Source organism: Lontra canadensis, unplaced genomic scaffold (assembly GCF_010015895.1).
Source record: "Lontra canadensis isolate GAN:19392208 unplaced genomic scaffold, GSC_riverotter_1.0 scaffold34, whole genome shotgun sequence".
NCBI lineage: Eukaryota > Metazoa > Chordata > Mammalia > Carnivora > Mustelidae > Lontra > Lontra canadensis.
In genome coordinates this window covers 2911659-2930708 of record NW_022631028.1, presented here as the reverse complement: position 1 = coordinate 2930708, position 19050 = coordinate 2911659, and the positions used below count along the sequence as shown (strand labels likewise).

Below are 19050 nucleotides of genomic sequence, written 5' to 3'. Positions count from 1 at the left end.
CACAATATTCCCCTGGTTTGCTTTGACATAGGAGAATGTATACTTGATGGGAGCCAAAGTAAAAGGTACATGGTGAGGACTGTTTGGCTGTCAATTCGCGAAGGCTTCAAGAACTATCATGCCTGTGTCAACTGAGAACCAATGTATTTATGAAAACAATGCAACCCCCCCTTTTATTTTAATAATATCCATCTTGAATTGCTCTTAGTATTGCTCTGTTTTGGTACTAAGCATAAATTGATTTCTCTCTTTATATTCAGCCATATAGTATTTGTCCCATCCAGCTGTTACATCCTTTCAATTAGAAGGAGTTAATCATCTGAATAATAACGTGATACTTCAGAATTAGGGGACTTGAGGTCCTCCAATTCCAACACTGTCTTTCAGCAATAGGCATTTTCTTATAGGTGGATGCCGGTGCTTCATGATAAATGATTAACAAAAATTATGATTTTTAGTTTTGTTAACTTTGATTTCTTTATTTTTTTAAAATATGTTATTTATTGGAAAGAGAGAGGGTGCCCATGAGCAGGGGGCTAGGGCAGGGGAAGAGAGGAAAGCAGACTTTCCGCCACAAAGGGAGCCAGCGCAGGACTCAATCCCAGAACCCTGGGATCATGACTTGAGCTGAAGGCAGCTGCTTAACCGACTGAGCCACCCATGCACCCCGACTTTGTGATTTCCTATCAAAAGATAATGCAACGAGTTGTGATTAGAAGTTCTGGACATTCATGTGAGAGGTTTTCAAAGGTGGTGATTAAGGACAGAAGATTTTGTGTACATCAGGGGAGAAGGCCCACTGGGGAGAACTGAATTGGGTATTATGTGTAGGAAACCTGAGTTCCGTGTTTGCAGTGTAATGAATGACCAATATCTCATTTCTTTCTTTCTTTCACAGCTGTCTCCCTTAGAAGCAGTGTGTGCTGTAGTGTTGACGCTTCTCTCCTGATGGCCAGTGTTTGTTGAATTCATATTCGGAGCAGGCTCCACATTTTATATGTGTCCTTCTGAGGGAGATGCTATCATTCCTCCCATTTTAGAGATGAGGACACCAAGGCCCAAAATATTTCACTTTGCTATGGTTGCACAGTTTGTAAATGTTAAGAGCTGGAATTTGAACTCACCAAGTCTGATTTTAGTTTTTATAACAATTTATCTTGTCATTCTGGGAGAACTCTAGACGCCTGCAGTTTTTAGGGAAATGACATAACATGGTCAATAATTCCTGATCTCACACTTGCACTTGATTTGTGTATTGGGAGGACTCAGGGAAGCAGCTGTTAAATTGTTACAGAATGTATTGTGTTCGTGGAAATATAACAACTCCTGTACTAAATTATAATATCCTTGAGGACAGAGACCACTGTGTATTTACCTCTGTATCTCTGTGGGATAATATTAACAGCTTTATTGATACACAGTACTGTTTCTGTAAAATTCATCCCTTGAAAGTGCACAATTCAGCATTTTTATTGTATTCCTAAAGCCATGCTACCATTGTAATGGACTTTAGAACATTCTCATTTACCTTCAGAAGAAACCACATGCCTGTTAGCAGTCACTCTTGTTGTTGGTTTTGTTTTGTTTTGTTTTTTGTTTTTTTTGTTTTTGTTTGTTTTTTTAAGCTAAAGAAAGGAAAGCTGCCACATATTAGAAACATTCAGCATTGGACTTACAAAGTTGCCTAATTTCTGGAAACTTGATATTCTTAATTAATTATAGCTTTTCACCAAAATAATAATTTTCTTTCACATTTGCTTTTGAAATTATCTGGTGTAGATTGTTGGAATTCATTCATTCCATCTTATACAGACAGTTGCTGTCATTAATTGGGAGAAAGTAAAAAGTATTACCTGTCATAATGGAGAAAGCCTATCCGACATAATCCCCTTTATCATAGACAGCCTTTAGTACTAAGATATAGCATTACTGATGGCCGGAATTCCTTTCTGAACAAAAATGCCTCAAGATAATTCTCAAAAGTTGATTTTTGATACGCGTGCATCTAGTGTTGGAGATTCTTATCCTTTGTTTCCTGAATGCTGGATGTTTAAAATGAATCAATGACAGCTTGAGAATTTTCACATTCCTGTTTTTAATGAATACAGGATTTCCGTGAATTTATAGTGCCAGGGGTCCCTCCCCCACGTAGAAGAGAAAGAGCAGTTAATACTTAGTTTCAAGTTACTGCCTAACTTCTCTCTTCACTGGATTCTGGCCCAATTTACTTCATTCTCTTTAAGAGTAGTAAGAATGGACAGGCGCCTGGGTGGCTCGGTGGGTAAAAGCCTTTGCCTTTGACTCAGGTTATGATCCCAGGGTCCTGGGATAGAGCCCTGTATAGGGCTCTCTGCTCAGCGGGAAGCCTGCTTTCCCCACCCCCCACCCCCGCCTGCCCTTCCGCCCTCTTGTTATCCCTAACAAAAAAAAAAAATCTTAAAAAAAAAAAAAAAAAAAGAGTAGTAAGACATGGCTCCTGAAAGTTGGGTTTGGGATCAAAGAAGTCATGAAGGAGAAGCATTCTCCACCCCCCCCACCCCATCCCCCCACGCACTCAACTTCATCAGCCCCTTTAGCTTTCTTTGACGAGGCCATGTAATGATTTATCCCCCCCCCAGGTGGAGAACTCTGGAGAGTCATCTGTTCCCTCCCCCCACCAGTTTGTTTCCCCACCCAGTGTCTTCCTTGCACACAGGAGCTTTCATTGCTCGGGGGCCACAAGACCCCAGGTTCAAATCTTGCCTCTGCCATTTACCAGCTGTGTAATTTGGCAAGTCACCAAATCTCTCTGTGGACGTTTTCTTATCTGTGTGGTGGGGATGATAATGGTACTTAGTAGATAAGGATGGTAGAAGGATTAAATGAGTCAATGCATATAAAGTATAAATATTAGCCTAAGTTCAGACTTTTGTAATAAACAAAAATATTTTTAAAGACTTATTTATTTGAGAAAGCGAGTTTGAGCAGGGAAAGGGGCAGAGGAGAGAGAGAGTCTCAAGCAGACTCACTGCTGAGCGCGGTGCCCTATGTGGGGCTTTATCCCGGGGCCCTGAGATCATGACAAGTGCTGAAATCAAGAGGTGGACGCTTAACCCACTGAGCCACCCAGGCACTACTATGAATACAATTGATTTGTTATCTCATTAGGATTCTGTGATACATATGTTAGGAGTTGGTTGGACAGTTAGGTAGTCTGGGCCAGGGTCCCCAACAAGAAAATATGGAGTCAGGACAGCTCAAATAAACAGCACTAACATCCCATTCCGCGGCTTAGATGGAACTGCACTGACATTCTGCTTTGCAGCCCTTGCAGAAATGACTTCTGCAAAACATCCTAAAATAAGACAGTTAACCACAAAGTATTTGTTGATTAACTTGGGCAAGGGGCAGTTATGACATAAGCCCCCAGATGTCAGCAAATAAAAGACCATCAGCACAGAGATAATCACTTCAAATATGGGACCAAAGCCTTGATTGCTTCAGATAGTTCTGCAGAAAAGCTCATAAAACCCCCCAAACTCAGAAACTCTGAGGGCAACCCACTCAGGCCCTCACCCTCTCCTGGAGCTTTGTACTCTTGCTCCGTCAAGTTTGCTCTGTTGCCCTCCACCCTTCTTCTGGTCTACCTCTTCATTCTTCAAAGCGGCATGACCAAGAACCCCAGGCACTCAGGGGACAAAATGTTTTGAACCCATAGTCTTACAGTAGTTACCCTCCCTGTTTTACAGGCAAGGACATGGACTGCACTTAAAGAGATTTTTCTAAGGTCAGTGACAAAGTTTAATTTAGTGGCAGAGCTGGAACTAGAACCTGATTCTGCTTATATTGAGTTCCTTCCTCTTGAAAAATTGCTGCCTTTGTTTATTATCTGGAGTCCGTTGCTTGCCAGAGGCTTCCTTAGGCAAATACATATCCTTTTTCTGTATCATCATGTGGTGTACTCAGCAGTCTGCAGGCTCCCCATTCATCCTTGGCATTGCGTGGATCTCCTTGAAAGGTGACCTGTTCAGACTTCTGATGACAGAGGACACCTGGCCTCCAGGAGAAGCATGCACCGGTAATTTGAACAGTTGCTACTGTCTTCCTCTTGGTGATTCAACTGGATCGGACACTCAGAACCAGTTTCTCTTTGTCCTAAATCACAGTTGTAGAGAGTAAAGCTAGAAGTAAGGTCATGGAAACCAGATCAGATGCTTTCCATCTCTGGTATCTAGGCCACTTTTTCAAATCATCAGCACAGTGGATCAAATACCAAGTCCTTATTTATTCCCAGTGTTTTAGGTGTGATCCTTTAATGAGATTCCTGTGCCTCTGTCACATGGTGTTCCTACATGCAAGATGGAACCTGAAAGGATCTTCTGATACCAAGCATGTGAGTTATTGATGGCATGACAGCAGTTGTCTTACACACCTGCTGTTAAGCAGCGTGACAATATTCCATTCAAGATGTAATTACTGAGTATTCTTTGTTTTGATCAGGATAGAAAGGTGAGGGGAGACACCTGGGTGGCTCAGTCAGTTAAGCATCTGATTGCGGCTCAGCTCATGATTTCGGGGTCCTGGGATCGAGACAAAGCTGTAAGTCCCGATCTGACTCTGAGAGCCCAGAAACCAGAACCCCTACCCGCCAGAGTGTGAAGTCAGGAGAAGATGGTGTCTCTTCTCCAGCAGAGTGAATTTGTCCGTCTTCTGCCTTCTTGTTCTAATTAGACCCCAGGAGATTGGTGGTGCCCACCTATATCTGGTGAGGGTGGTCTTTATGCTGATTTCTTCAGGAATCACTCTCACAGACACAGCCAGAAATCATGCTGTACCAGGTAATCAGGCATTTTTTAACCCAGTCAGGTTGAGACACATGAACAACCATCACACCATGTGTGACCTTCCTTCCTCACTAAGACTTCCTTTGAAGTGAAGGAAGGAGTGGCAATTTGTAGAGCATTCAATAATGTGTCAACAGTGTCAACATTTGGGTTCCCGTCCTCCTAGGATTATTAGGAAATTTAATAATTTAAATAATTTAAATTTTATTAAATTTCTGGCAAATTCCAGAGTGCGGCTATTGGTGCTTTGCAGGAGGCAAGCGAGGCCTATCTGGTGGGCCTCTTTGAAGACACCAACCTGTGTGCTATCCATGCCAAACGTGTCACAATTATGCCAAAAGACATCCAGCTAGCGCGCCGCATACGTGGAGAACGTGCTTAAGAATCCACTATGATGGAAAACATTTCATTCTTTAAAAAAAAAAAAAAAATTCTCTTCTTCCTGTTATTGGTAGTTCTGAATGTTAGATATTTTTTTTCCATGGGGTCAGAAGGTACCTAAGTATATGATTGCAAGTATATGATTGCAAAGAAGATTGCCCTTCTTTATTTATTTTCTTTTTTTAAAGATTTTATTGATTTATTCATCAGAGAAAGCACAAGCAGATGGAGCAGCAGGCAGAGAGAGAGGGAGAAACAGGCTCCCTGCCAAGCAGGGAGCCTGATGCGGGGCTCAATCCCAGGACCCTGGGATCATGACCTGAACTAAAGGCAGAGGATTTAACCCATTGGGCCAGCCAAGCACCCCTGGGTTGCCCTTCTTTATTTTATTTTACAATACCCTACAGGGATGGTTTCCGTTGTTTGTAAGGAGTTATCGAGTTAGATTGGACACAAACCCAAATGGACACTGGGCTCTTTGAAGACAACCTTTTTCTGTTGAAGACACAGCACAGCTTCTATGTGTGTGTGTGTGCGCACGTGTGCTGCTCACTGACACTCACTGACAGTTTCATTCCTGTGACCATGCCATTTCTGAGTCCCCTGAGCTGTCACATCTGAGACTACCAGCCTTTTGGGTCTCTATCTCCTCCTTTCACTGTCTATTTTCTCATCTCCCCCTGCCCTCCACACTTGCACACCAAGTAAGAGTTTGACCGGATACTTGTAGCCCTTCCCAGGGCGTCATGACTGCCTCATTCAAGGGTTTCCTCCTGTTACACTGGAATTTTTTCCTACTCTTTAACATACTCCTCCATCTCTTGTTCCTGGGTTTTCTCACTTTTAGGTCTTCTTCTTCATTGTCTTCTTTTTAATAGTTCCCTTTGATAGGAGCACCCAGAGCGTCCTCTAGTTTCCCCTTCATATTGTTTATTGTTCTTCCCCCACAAATTTTAAGCTTTCTAAGGATCTTGCTCACCCCCGTCCCCTGACCCCAGCCAGCACCTTAGAAATAATTGTCAAGAGAACGAAAGGCGTGCAAACATGCATTAGAAAGTGCTGGCCTGGGCGCCTGGGTGGCCCAGTTGGTTAAGCGTCTGCCTTCAGCTCAGGTCATGATCCTGGAGTCCCGGGATCAAGTCCCACATTGGGCTCCCTGCTCAGCAGGGAGTCTGCTTCTCCCTCAGACCCTCTCCCCTCTCATGTTCTCTCTCTTTCTCTCTCAAGTAAATAAACAAAATCTTTTTAAAAAATTCTCCCTTGATTCCCTATTTCTTGTCTCAGTACTGCTCCTTTGGCTCTCTCTCTTCTCATGAAAGAAAGAAAGAAAGAAAGAAAGAAAGAAAGAAAGAAAGAAAGAAAGAAAAGAGAGAAAGAAAGTAACTGCTGGCCTGGGTCAGGGGAGGGGGAAAGAGGAGGGTGGGGGAGGCAATTCTAACAAGCTTTGCTCTCACCCAAGCATCAGGATACTGTCCTCTGTGATGTACATACTTGGCCATTCCCTGGCACATGGTAAATGCTCAATAAATAGCAGCTGTTGATAATTTTGTTCTTTTTCCCTTAGTCAAGAGACACTTTCAGGAGTCCTGTACTATGGCCTAGCCTTGCTATGCTTCCTTAGTCTCTTTCCCAAGGAATGTAGATTTGAAAGGATGCAAGGAAGAATCAGAGTGGACTTGTTTTAAACAAATGCACATTCTGTCATGAGAAGAGGTCTGTTTGACTTCTGTCCCCAAATCTTTTCGGATACTTCGTGTGGTGATAACAAAAGTTTCGGTAAAATCGAGTGGTTTCTATTTAAACACCCAGGAAAATCACATGAAGTCCACATTCTAGTGACATGTTTGGGGGCCTGTTGCCGCATACAAGGCGTGATGGAAAAATTGATTGTTTTTCAAGTCTATCAAACACGTAAGACTGTGGTATGCATTCGTGGATCTGTTGTTTCTAAATCTGTTTGGGGCATGAAGAGATTTATATCCTTGGGATTGGTCTGTCTCCCTTCATGATTGTTGGGTCATACTGTGAATTTATGTCTCGTTTTGTAGCAAAATGCCAAAACTCTCTTCCCAGTGGGGGTACCATGTCGCAACCTTCCCAGCTGTGTGTGAGAGTTCTAGTAACTCTGTACCACTGGCAGCTTCTAGTCTTGTATGATTTTTAAAAACTCTTCTAGTCATTGGGTGGCAGTGAAGCATTTCTTTTTCACACGAATATAGTTACATTTTTTTTTAAAAAGTTTGATTTGAAGGTCAAAAGTTGAGTAAACAGGACTGCGCGTCCTGAGATAGGGCCAAGCTTGTGTGAGTAGTGACTGAGTGAATTTGTGGGAACAATACATTCAACGGTGCTCCATCTCCATCAGCTGGAAAAATGAACAGCATGAGCCTGTCCCAAATACCTGATGAATTTCAAGCAATGCACATAATGGCTTTATTATATAGAATGATCCTTCTTTAACATTGGAGGTAGCTGAAGGAATTATAATTTTTTTGAAGTCTCATTATTAAATTTTGATAAGCAGGACCAGACTAATTTCACAGCAGGTGGAAACCATTGACTATTAACGATTTAATCTTAGTAGGGTAATGATTCTTCTATTAGCAATCTGGCCTTGAGACCTTTTGGACAGGTGCTGAGCGACAGCTTGTCTGAAAGCCTGACGGTGCTGGGTATACATAGCAGGAGGAACCGGCGTGTTGTGTCCCATCCCTAAGATTTTGTTTGCTGCCTCAACTGGATATTTGAAGGGAATTTTCAGATTAAGAAGAGAGAGCTGGTGAGCTCCAAATCTAATTTCCTTTCTGTATAGAGCCATGATTTGTAACATTGATAAGGAAGGTCACTTTCTGATTTCCTCAGCAAGGGTCACTCAAGCCAGGTACACTAAAAGTTTATGAACCATAAAAGGTGCATAAGAAGCAAGCAGCCTCTCAAGCTTTAAAAGGCGAACTTTTGGAGGCACTGCGAATTCATACTGAGACATTCAGTAGGGCGTAGCTCAAATTAATTTGTTAAGTTATGATCTGGTGGTGCTAAGGGTTGATAGTATTGACCACCTTGGTGAAATCTTGTAGGCATTTTAACACTGAAAAAGGACTCTATGTAAATCTTGAACAGATTGAGTTTTTTTTAAAGTAAAAATTAATTTTTTTGAGAGATTGAGAAAGAGAGTGTGCGAGCCAGCCTGGGGGATGGGGCAGAGGGAGAGGGAGAGAGAGAGAATCCTCAGACTCTCTTCTCAGCTTGGAACCCAGCAGGGTTCTTAGTACCAGGACCCTGAGAGCATGACCTGAGCTAAAATCAGGAGTCAGATGCTTAACTGTCTGCCACCCACATGCCCCTATATGTAGTATATTTCCATCCACTATATGAAGGCAAGTGTCAGTGTCAGTGCTGGCTTTCTGTGACATGGAAACCTAGGAACATGTTGTTTGCCTGATTCACATGGAGCCTGAATTCTTTTGCATGCTTTTGCAAGGACTAAATTAATATGGAAGATACTGGAATAGGATACCCAGGAATCAGATTGTTCAAGATTCCCCGGAAATAGGGGCGCCTGGGTGGTTCAGTGGGTTAAAGTCTCTGTCTTTGGCTCAGGTCATGATCTCGGGGTTCTGGGATGGAGTCCTGTATCAGGCTCTGTGCTTGGCGGGGAACCTTCTTCCCCCTATCTCTCTGCCTGTCTCTCTGCCTACTTGTGATCTCTGTCTGTCAAAATAAATAAATAAATAAATATTCCCCAGAAATAATCATATTATTCAGTTTATAAAATGCGGGGAACCTTCTTCCCCCTATCTCTCTGCCTGTCTCTCTGCCTACTTGTGATCTCTCTCTGTCAAAATAAATAAATAAATATTCCCCAGAAATAATCATTTTATTCAGTTTATAAAACACCAGAACAACTACATACCCATTGGTACCATTCAGAGTCGGAAAGTTCTTTAAAGAAACAATCATTTTGTCTCTTCCCATTTCTGAACGCACACTCCTGAGGTTACCTCAGCTAAGGATTTAGTATTATTCCATCCACGTAACTATTTATTAATTTAAAAAACATACAGCATCCATAGGGCTTCCTTCTCTATTTTTCAATAACATGCAGCAATATTTTACATATTATTCAAGTTTACACAGTAACTTGTTTGTATCACTCAACTGAACATCATGGACATTCTTTCTGGTAATTGCGTGTAGATCTCCCTGTTCTTCACATAGTTAAAAAAAAATTTCCTGAGGGTGAATCTACCATATTTCCTTCAATCATTCCCATATGTATGAGTGCTTAGTTTTTCATTTTGGAGGACTGCTTTTGCTTTGGTCTTTTTGTTTTGTTTTTGCTACAAACCCTGCTGCTACAAATATCTAAAGAGATTTTTTTTTTTTTTCCTAAGAGACCATAGCTCTTCTCAGCTTACTTGTTACATGACCTTGGGCAGTTAATTTCCTTCTTAATTGTGCACATGACCTTCGGAAGTTACTTTCCTTCTCTGACTCTCAGCTTCCTCATCAATAAAATGAGTGTAATGACAGTCCTTACTTTTATATTTCTTGTAACAACTTAATATAGTAACATTGATTTAGTATTTAACACCTTGCCTGGGACATAAGTAAGGATCCAATAAATGGATGCTGTTCGTCCTTTCCTACTGTTTATCTCTCACTCCTGTTTTTGTTTGTGTGTTTGTTGGTTTTTTTGAAGGCAAGGAGGTGAGCACTGTGCATATTTGCTTAAAGCTAATAACTGTAAGATATTGTTGGCCCGATTTCTGGCTAGCCAAACAGAAGGCAGTGTTGTAGGCTGTAGAAAATCCCAGTTTGTCAGCCTGGTGATTTTTTTTTTTTTTAATATGCTGTCCCTGAGGAACATGATAGAATTTGTTTTACTTCTCTTCTGCCAGGAAGTAACCCTTCTGGCTTTGTTAGAAGCGTGGTTTGTAATAATTGTACCCACCCCAGATGGCTCCTGAAAACCCTTTGAAATGCCATCTGCCAGGCGTGTGTCCAGCCGGCAGCCTGTCATTCTGCTAGAAGAAAAGAGGAGGCGGGGCCCCCTCCCCTGCCCTTTTCTCCCTCGCGTCACTGAGTGGAGCCTGGTCATGTTGGCCCAGACCCAGGGCGGGTTGCTCAGAGGATAACTGGGAGTAAACCTCCTGCTAGCCTGTGGAGTAGAAAGGTTTTGTCTGGGTGATAAACCCTGAAGGTTTTGTGGGTGGAGACTCACCCGCCCCCATCTCCTTCTTCTGCAGCTCAAAGGCCACTAAGCATATTTATTTACATGGGGAAATGGTATCTACGAGTTTCATGTTTTTTTCTAAAATGTAGCATTTTTGAAGTTCTTCGTAATTTTGAATCCTTTCAGGAAATTAAGACCCAGGGGTGACTGTTGTCTTTAAGTATGACAGATGGGTTCTAAAAACATGGTTGAAAGACACAGGAAAGAGAAGATGGCTCAACAAGGGCGGGGGGAACACACCAAAAAACCATTGTCTGGTTTCAGAAGACTTTAAAAACCTAACAAATCTTTTGTTGGTTTTGTTTATCTTCATCTTTTAGGCGGTGGGGCTGGGGATGGGAGATAGATGAAGGTAATGGAATTTTGGTCTGGAGGCTGAGTTGCCATGTAGAACACATTTAGGACAGATCCCTTCAAAGCAAGTTTCAAAGAGTTTCTCTTCTTGCCCCACACTGGGATTTCCCAATATGCTGTAGACTGTGTTTTCCCAGTAGCAGGCTAAATGGCTTTTTTCACTTGACTCCAGGACCTCACACCCTCTTCTTTTGTCCCTGCCTTGCTGACTGCTACCTCCTAGTCTCCTTTGAAGCGCTTCCGTTCTCTGTTTCTGAAAATTACAGGGTTTTAATTGTTCAATCCCAACTTTTTGCTTTCATTTTGTATACTACCCCTTCCTCCCAGATTATCTCTGTTCTCTTTACCTTCAGATGCCAGTGGTTTACTGATCACTCTCAATTTTATGTCCCAACCTGCACTCTGACCTTCAGACTTACCTGGTCAGCTGTACACAGCCCTCTGCATCTTGGTGTCTAATAGGCATCTCAGATTTCACATGTCCCGAAGCAAACACTTCCTTCCTCCAAGATTCCTTTAAACCCTTTAACCTGTATTGCTCTTAGACACTTTAATTAATTAATGTTTAAATGTTTTTCCCCTAAGAACCACTTCCTCCCTTGTCTTCTTGATTTCTATGAAGGGCACAAGGCCGTTTGCCCAGATCAAAGAATGGGATGTCAGTCTTTATCCCTCTGTTTTTCTTACACACTCCATCCACTCCCATCAACAAACTCTGTCTTCAGAATATAGACCCCGTGTGGCTTGATGAGTGTAATACGTCCATCCTGTGGACTGTGTCACAGCTATTGGAAATAGTCACAATGAATGATAGAAATCTGATGGCTTCTTACTAGCTCTGCCCTATTCTTCTTGATCACGACCTGATTTTCTCTCCCATGGACCCTGTAATCACTACCTCGCTGATCTCATTGCTTCTGTTCGTACCCACCTCCCCCTGCTCTGCCCAAAGCCTGTTCTCTGTCAAGCTCAATGACTTTTTTTTAAGATTTTATTTATTTATTTGATAGACAGAGATCACAAGTAGGCAGAGAGGGGGAAGTAGGCTCCCTGCTGAGCAGAGAACCTGATGAAGGGCTCATCCCAGGACCCTGGGATTATGACCTGAGCTGAAGGCAGAGGCTTTAACCCACTGAGCCACCCAGGCGCCCCTCAATGATCTTTTTAAAATGAATCCTAGCACAAACACCTCCCCCCACCCCTCGGCTGAAAACCCTCCAGTGGCTTCTCATCTTCCTTGGGATAAAATATGAAGTGTTTGCTATGGCTTTCCTTAACCCTTTTCCATTACTCTGTCACTATTCCTCTGGCCTTTTTGCCTCTTCCTGCATCAGAGTTGTTGGCCCTTCCCCCTGCCCGGAATGCTTTCCCATCACCTTGGCAGGGCTCTCCATTTGGGTGGTACCTCCTTAGCCAGGCTTTCCCTAATCCCCGTCCTGAAATAGCTTCCCTCCTCCCCGGCAGACTTACTTCTTCCAAGATATTATTAAACCCTTTAACCTATATTGCTCTGAGACACTTTAACCTATGCTTCCTATTCCTATGGCATGTTTCCATTCCACCTGAAATTTTGTTATACTCACACATGTGTTTTCTGTCTTTCATAGTAAAATGTAAATTTCACTAGGGTAGGGGCTTTGTCTTGTTTTCCAGTGTTTCCCCAGTGCCTGCACTGGTGTCCAGCATGAAATGGGATCTCAATAAATAGTTATTGAATAAAATGAAACCTAGTGAGAGATGTAATGAGATATAAATATATATATAACATACATTATATATATATATATATATAGCCCCTGCCTTGCCCCTTTGCCTATATATAGCTGTAGCATCCTGTCAACTCATTTCATTTTAACAATGACATAAACTATCGTGTGTGCTGATGATTATTGAGCTATGTCTTCTAAAAGATTTATTTCACTCAGTACCCACAGCAAATCTATAGTGTAGTCACCATTATTATCCCTGTGTCACAGATGAGGAAACCAAGTAATAACAGAAGCCAAGGACCTAAGTTGCTAAGACCACACGTTGGGAGGAGTGGCAAGCCTTGAACTTACCATTCCCACTGCAGACACCTGCTCAGCTACAGTTTCTGGTATTCTCTGTGTTAATGCTGTACCTGTTATGTGTCAGACATCGAAGATGTCAATTTAAAAATTGTAAGTTACCTGAAGGGCTTGTCATCATCTGCCGGAGGAGCCCGAAATAGGAACAAATCAGGAAATCGTACAAGAGTGGACTTCCGGATACACGCAGCTTCTTTACCGGAAAGCTCCAGAGAAGCAAACGTATGCAATACAGCCATAGCATGGGGAGTTTGAGGCAATTTATAAAGCTCTGATTTCAGATATTAGAGAAACCAGGCTCATTGAAAATGTATTTATCCTGAGTTAATGGTGCAACAAGTGTTGAGGGGCTTGTTTTTGGTTTGGGGGATTTTTTGGGTTTTTTGGTGGTTGGTTTTTTTTGTTCTGTTTTTGACTTAAGAGAAATGCTGGATGGTACCGTTAGGTGTGCAGACATGATCATTCTCATAGACAAGTGTTGAGAGAACATTAGAGCCACAAGGCACATACAGCTGGGTATTGAATTGCTTTAAAGTTTCTAAGGTTAGAGGGAAATTCTTGCTTCTTAAGTCCTTAGGAATACCAAAAAATCCCCACTTATTATGTAGGAAAACATCGACCTTAGAGCAGCACAGGTATGGTGCCTTGCAAAGCAAGTTATGTGGATCATATCACCTAACTTGAATGTGAGAGCAGAAATCCTGTGGTTTGTTCTTTTTTGAGGCTTTATAGTATTTAACAGAGGTTCCTTGCACACACCGCATAATTGCTTCTTGATTTGTTTTCTGTTCGCGGTTTGTGTATAAGTCATATTCCTTCCACACTACTTCTACACTTTTGGTTGAGATTAAGCTAAAATGAGAGGCCCAGAGCCTAGCACCTGAGCTGGGTGACTCAAATCCTCTAGAGACCCTACATTATTCATAAGAAGAATTGTTGTATTTATTAGTCATTGAGAGAACAATCATGCTTAAGGGGAGAATTTTCTAGCAAATTCAGTGCCCCTTCTCTCCCGTCAGAACTTACGGGTGGCCTCTTTTCATCAAACCTATTAATTACACAGAGAGCAGCAGCATTTTAATCCCTGGGAGATAGCCAACCACTGATAGCAATTGCATTTCTCTGGTGTTGTGTTTATGCAGTGGGTGTCATTTTCTTCAAAGGGCTTATTACAGTGGAACTTGCCAGATATCCTTCAAAACACAGGAATTTTGAGGCCTTTGTCAAAAATATAAACCCCTTAGGCTGTGAGCTTAAGGTGGATAACTTTTGAGTATCTACTGGAGTCGTAAAAGCTGCTGATGTGAATGTTTTCTGTCTAAAATCCCATTTGCCTTTTTCATTCAGTGCATTTTAAGAAATGATAAAAACTCACCCCAGGCTACCCAGCGGTGCTTGGATGGCTCTTGCTCCCATCCAAAGGTCACAAGCATAAGAGGGTGGAAGTGAGGCTGCTGTGCTGTTAGAAAAAAGTTGTCCTTACCAGGTCCCTGTCTGGGCAGATGGGTGGGCAGGCTTAGGCTGTCCAGCCTACAGAACAGGTTATTCCAATTACAACCGAATGGGGAGCTTCCTGTTTTCATGGACTGATGGTGTCTTGTGCATCTGTCTTGTCGGCTGCAGGCACAACCCGATCTCCCAGAGAAGGAGAAGTGCCTGGCGTGGACTATAACTTTCTGACTGTGAAGGAGTTCTTGGACCTCGAGCAGAGCGGGACCCTTCTGGAAGTTGGCACCTATGAAGGTGAGTGTATCTGTGTGAGGGCCATGAGGCTGCCTCTGTCCTAGGCTCTGGAGAGGCTCCAGAGCTATGTAGGCAGGAGTGTTTTGTGAACTAGCGGAGTCTGATCAACTGTAGGAGACTGCAGTTTACCTTACTAAGACGGAGAAAATATGCAGTGTAAGGCTTTGTGGCGCTCTTTAAAAATAGTTTAAAAATAGTTTGGGGGCTCTTTTTTTCCTCCAAGAGGTTTCTCCTTTATTAATTGAAGACTGTACATACATGTGTTTGTGTGTGAGTGTGTGTATTGTTGTGTAGTATGGGCTTGCATGGTATTAGAAAAAAGAGAGGGGTGCCTGGGTGGCTCAGGGGGTTAAAGCCTCTGCTTTTGGCTCAGGTCATGATCCCAGAGTCCTGGGATCAAGCCCCGCATTGGGCTCTCTGCTCAGCGGGGAGCCTGCTTCCTCCTCTCTCTCTGTGCCTGCCTCTATGCCTACTTGTGATCTCTGTCTGTCAAATAAATAAATAAAATCTTTAAAAAAAAGAAAAAAGAAAAAAAAGAGGGAAAAAAATCATGGTCAATTACAAAATGTGACCTTACAGGTAGTTTTTTTTTGTTTGTTTTTTGAAGATTTTATTTATTTATTTGACAGAGAGAGAGAGATCACAAGCAGGCAGAACAGGCAAGTGGGGGTGGGAGGGCAAGCAGGCTCCCCACTGAGCAGAGAGCCCGATTCGGGACTGGATCCCAGGACCCCGAGATCATGACCCAGGCCAAAGGCAGAGGCTTAACCCACTGAACCACCCAGCGCCCAACAGGTGTTGTTTTAATCTTGAAGGAATAGAATGTCATTTTTTTTAAAGCACTAATTGGTTTTTAATGTATTTTTTGAGTAGATAATACATATATATGGTTCATGAAGCACAATATCTCAAAAGTATGAGATAAGTAATCTCTTTTGTATATCTATCTTTATCTGCCTAATTTCAGATTCTCCTTTCTCTCCATATTACATCCAGTGCCGTGAGTTTTTGCTCACCCTTCTGAAATTTCTTTATGTAAATACAAGGACACCTGTGCCATGTGTGTACATAAACATGTGTTCTCTGCATGTGCTTTTATTTCTTCCCCATTTTGTAAAAAAGGTAGTATACAATACATGATGTTTGGCACCTTGGTCTTTTAACAGTGTCTTATAGTTCATTACAGTTTCAGTAATAGAGCACTTGAATTGTTTTGTTTTTTAAATGGCTGTGTAATCTCTTTGTATCAGCATGGCCATAATTTATTTAACTAGTTCCCACTGGATAAAGATTTTTAATATTTCACAACACTACTGTGTTGAATAACACAGGCATAAGTCATTTCATACAAGTGCAAATAAGTCTATAGGATGAGATCCCCCAGATGGGATAGCAGGGTCAAAGCCAAATGTAGGGAAGAAAGTCAACGTACGTTTTCTGAAAACAATATTGTAGCTTGATCGCTCTTTTGAGTGTTATAATTTGAGATAGAAGAGCATAATATCCAATTTGCTAAGTCAGATTATTAACTTGGTCAAATTATTGTGTGTACTTCTTTACAGTCTTTTAACACTTGGATTTATTTGGTGATCACAGGGACATTTTCAAGAGTAGATTTACTTGGTGACCATAAGGACATTTTCAAGTAGTAGTTTTTCTTTTTGTTAAAAACAAAATGTACATACAAAGTGGACTATTACTTTATTAGGGATAGTATAGCTTTGATATGATAATAGCCCTTTCTCCAGGCAGTGGCTAACGGTTAAGTAATGGTCATGGAGTTTAGTTATACTGATTATGGTTTGATATTCTTTGGAGGGGGGCGGGAGGAAGAGCATTATCTTTGTACCTACTGCTCATTTCCAAATTGTGAATATACACTGGGCTGTGTTTAGATCTTAATCAAATTTCTGATTGTGAATTCAGGAGTATTTCCCTTGAGTGCATTGCTAATCATCAATTGTCTCAGTTTCCTTAAAGTGTTGCGATATGACTGGTGGCTGGGAAACTGGGAGGGGGTCTGAGAAAACCCAGCGCAAGGAAAATTCACTAAAGCCTACAGTGAGGGGAGGGAAGGAGGCTAAGTGGACACACCAGGAGCTTCTTCAAGGTTGTCTTGCAAATGCGAATCTAGTTAAAAGTTCACGTGGCCCAGAATAGGGCAAATGTGAATCCTCTTTCATTAGCAGAAAGTGAATTGTTCTTATTTGGAATCTGTTATTATGCCCATCTGGGGAGCTTTAATCCCTTAATGTTTAAAAAAAAAAAAAATTTGCATTTTTGGAAAGGTTGAGGGTGAGAGTGGTTGTGCAATGCCAAAGAGTATGTGTTGGATTGGAAAAGCGAAGCACGTGGTGTAGACAACAACTTGTCAGGGAAACAAGGAAGAGAAAGTCATTCTCTCCAGTTGTTTCTATTACAAATGATGTAGAGGCGCAGTCACTTTGTTTCCCAATTAATTGTATCACTTGGGCAGAGGTAACTGTTATCACGGAGTTTTCAGATGGATTAGCTGAGACTAAGTAGCATTTAGGGACATGTTCAAGGTTGTACCACTGCTGCTGGAATGCTGGAGCCTGGAACCAAACCCAGCTCAGTCTGACTTTCACATCCTTATACTCTTACCTGCAAACCCCAAGGAGAATATCCCAAATGTAACTACAAAGTTGTAGAAATAACTCATCTGTACTTTGACTTAACTGCATGGTGGGTAGCAACAGGGAAACGTTTTTCAGAGAGTGTCCGATCGTCTTGTATAGAACCATCTTTCTGTGATCGTTGCTGCGTTGTTTTGGAGTTGAAGTCTTCTCATGCCCAGCATTAACCCAGTCCGTTTTTCAGCCATTTGATTGTTCTGTGTTTGTCAGCCTTTGACCTTTTAGCTGTATAATTTCCGTACCATATGAAAGAGCTCATACATTTTTGGAACCCACTGAAGTGTATTATGTTGACTCTCATAAGTTTGAAGCAAAATGGAATTTTTATGAAATGCCAGATACCGTCCAAGGAATAGGGCTGGCTCGATCTTTAGAGAACTTCCTCTGCCCTTGCCTCCCTTGGACCGGCCCCGACGGCTCTGTCTGTCGGACACTGACAAGCGTGCAGGCTGGCCTGATGCCCTGCCTGAGACGAAATTTCCCCCTTTGTGGTGGAGCTGTGTGCCCTCCAGCAAGTCGCTTAATTCTCTGTTTCTCCCTTTTCCCTTTGGTGAAATGAGGATAATAATAGCGCTTCCTCACAGGTAGGATTAAATGAGACAATAATTGGAAAGAGCTGAGCACAGTGTCTGACCCATGTAAGCTCTCAATCAGCATCAGCTCTTAGATTTACACACACCGTGGTCCGAAAGTGCCACCGTGGTGGATCCCCTCCCCCTCCCGCTCGACAGTAAACCAGGGCATTTGCCAGTAAAACATCTTTATTTACTTCCCAGGTATTCACCGTCTTTTTTTCCTGTTTGGATTTTTTCTCTCTTGCCCTGTACTGGTTCCAAAGAGGAAAAGACTTTTTTCTTAATTTATTTATTTATTTTAGTAATCATTATACCCAATGTGGGTTTCAAACTTACGACCCTGAGGTGAAGAGTTGTGTGCTATTCATGCCACTGGGAGTGCCTGGCTGGCTCCAACTGAGCTGACTGAGCCAGCCAGGCACCCCCACAACACACTTTAATGCAAGCCACTTTGCTCATTTTCAGTAAAAGTAATAAATGTAGGTGATGGAATCCTCACTATAGTAAAGAATGTCAATATACTTAAGTCCAAGTTGCTTCCCTCCCTCCCCATCGGGAGCCACGGTGAAAGGGTCTAGTGCAGAGGTTCCGAAAACATACACACACTGGGCATGAGCCTATGGACTCCCGTTCATTTCCCTCTATTCTTGTCCTTCCTACTTCACATGTCTTGGAAATCTTTCCACATCGCCCCATGCAGTTCTGTCTTGCTCTTTCAAAATGCTGTGGGGTATCCCAGTGTATGCTGACCCGTCCCCTTCAGGTGGACATGTAGGATGTTACCTCTGCCCCGCCATTTCGGGTACTCTGTGAACACGGCGGCAGTGAGCGTCCCTGCACGATATCTCACGAGCGCTGCTCTGAATAGGACTAGACAGTACGTTCCCGGCAGTACGGGGTTCAAGCCCGTCTACGCGTACACAGTTCAATTCAACAAGTAGTAATGGAGCATTCACTTTGCCTCAGGTGTCATTTCGTGGCCTGAGGTGTGATGTACAGGACAGAAGACCAAAGCAGCCCTGCCTTTGAAGATGCTGTGCTTTTTAGTTATTTATTTTTGCCAGTATAAACTATGTGTTGGGTGCTCTTGAAAGTGTGTGATATGCCCCAGCTCACATAATTACCCAGCCGTCCTGTGAGGTAGGTACAGTTGATTCCCCATTTTACAGAAGAAGAGCATGAGGCCCAGAGAGGCCAATTATCTTTATCTAA

The 19050-nt window shown here is 42.3% G+C and overlaps 1 protein-coding gene across 14 annotated transcripts in view; it reads left to right on the top strand.

Annotated features, from left to right (window-relative positions):
• Window positions 1-19050, top strand: part of MAGI1 (membrane associated guanylate kinase, WW and PDZ domain containing 1) — a 633434-nt gene that overhangs the window by 489269 nt on the left and 125115 nt on the right. For all 14 annotated transcript variants that reach the window (XM_032867328.1, XM_032867342.1, XM_032867333.1 and 11 more), the window contains exon 3: window positions 14487-14606. In XM_032867328.1, coding sequence (XP_032723219.1) covers window positions 14487-14606 — 120 coding nt within the window. The remainder of the gene's footprint in view (window positions 1-14486; window positions 14607-19050) is intronic.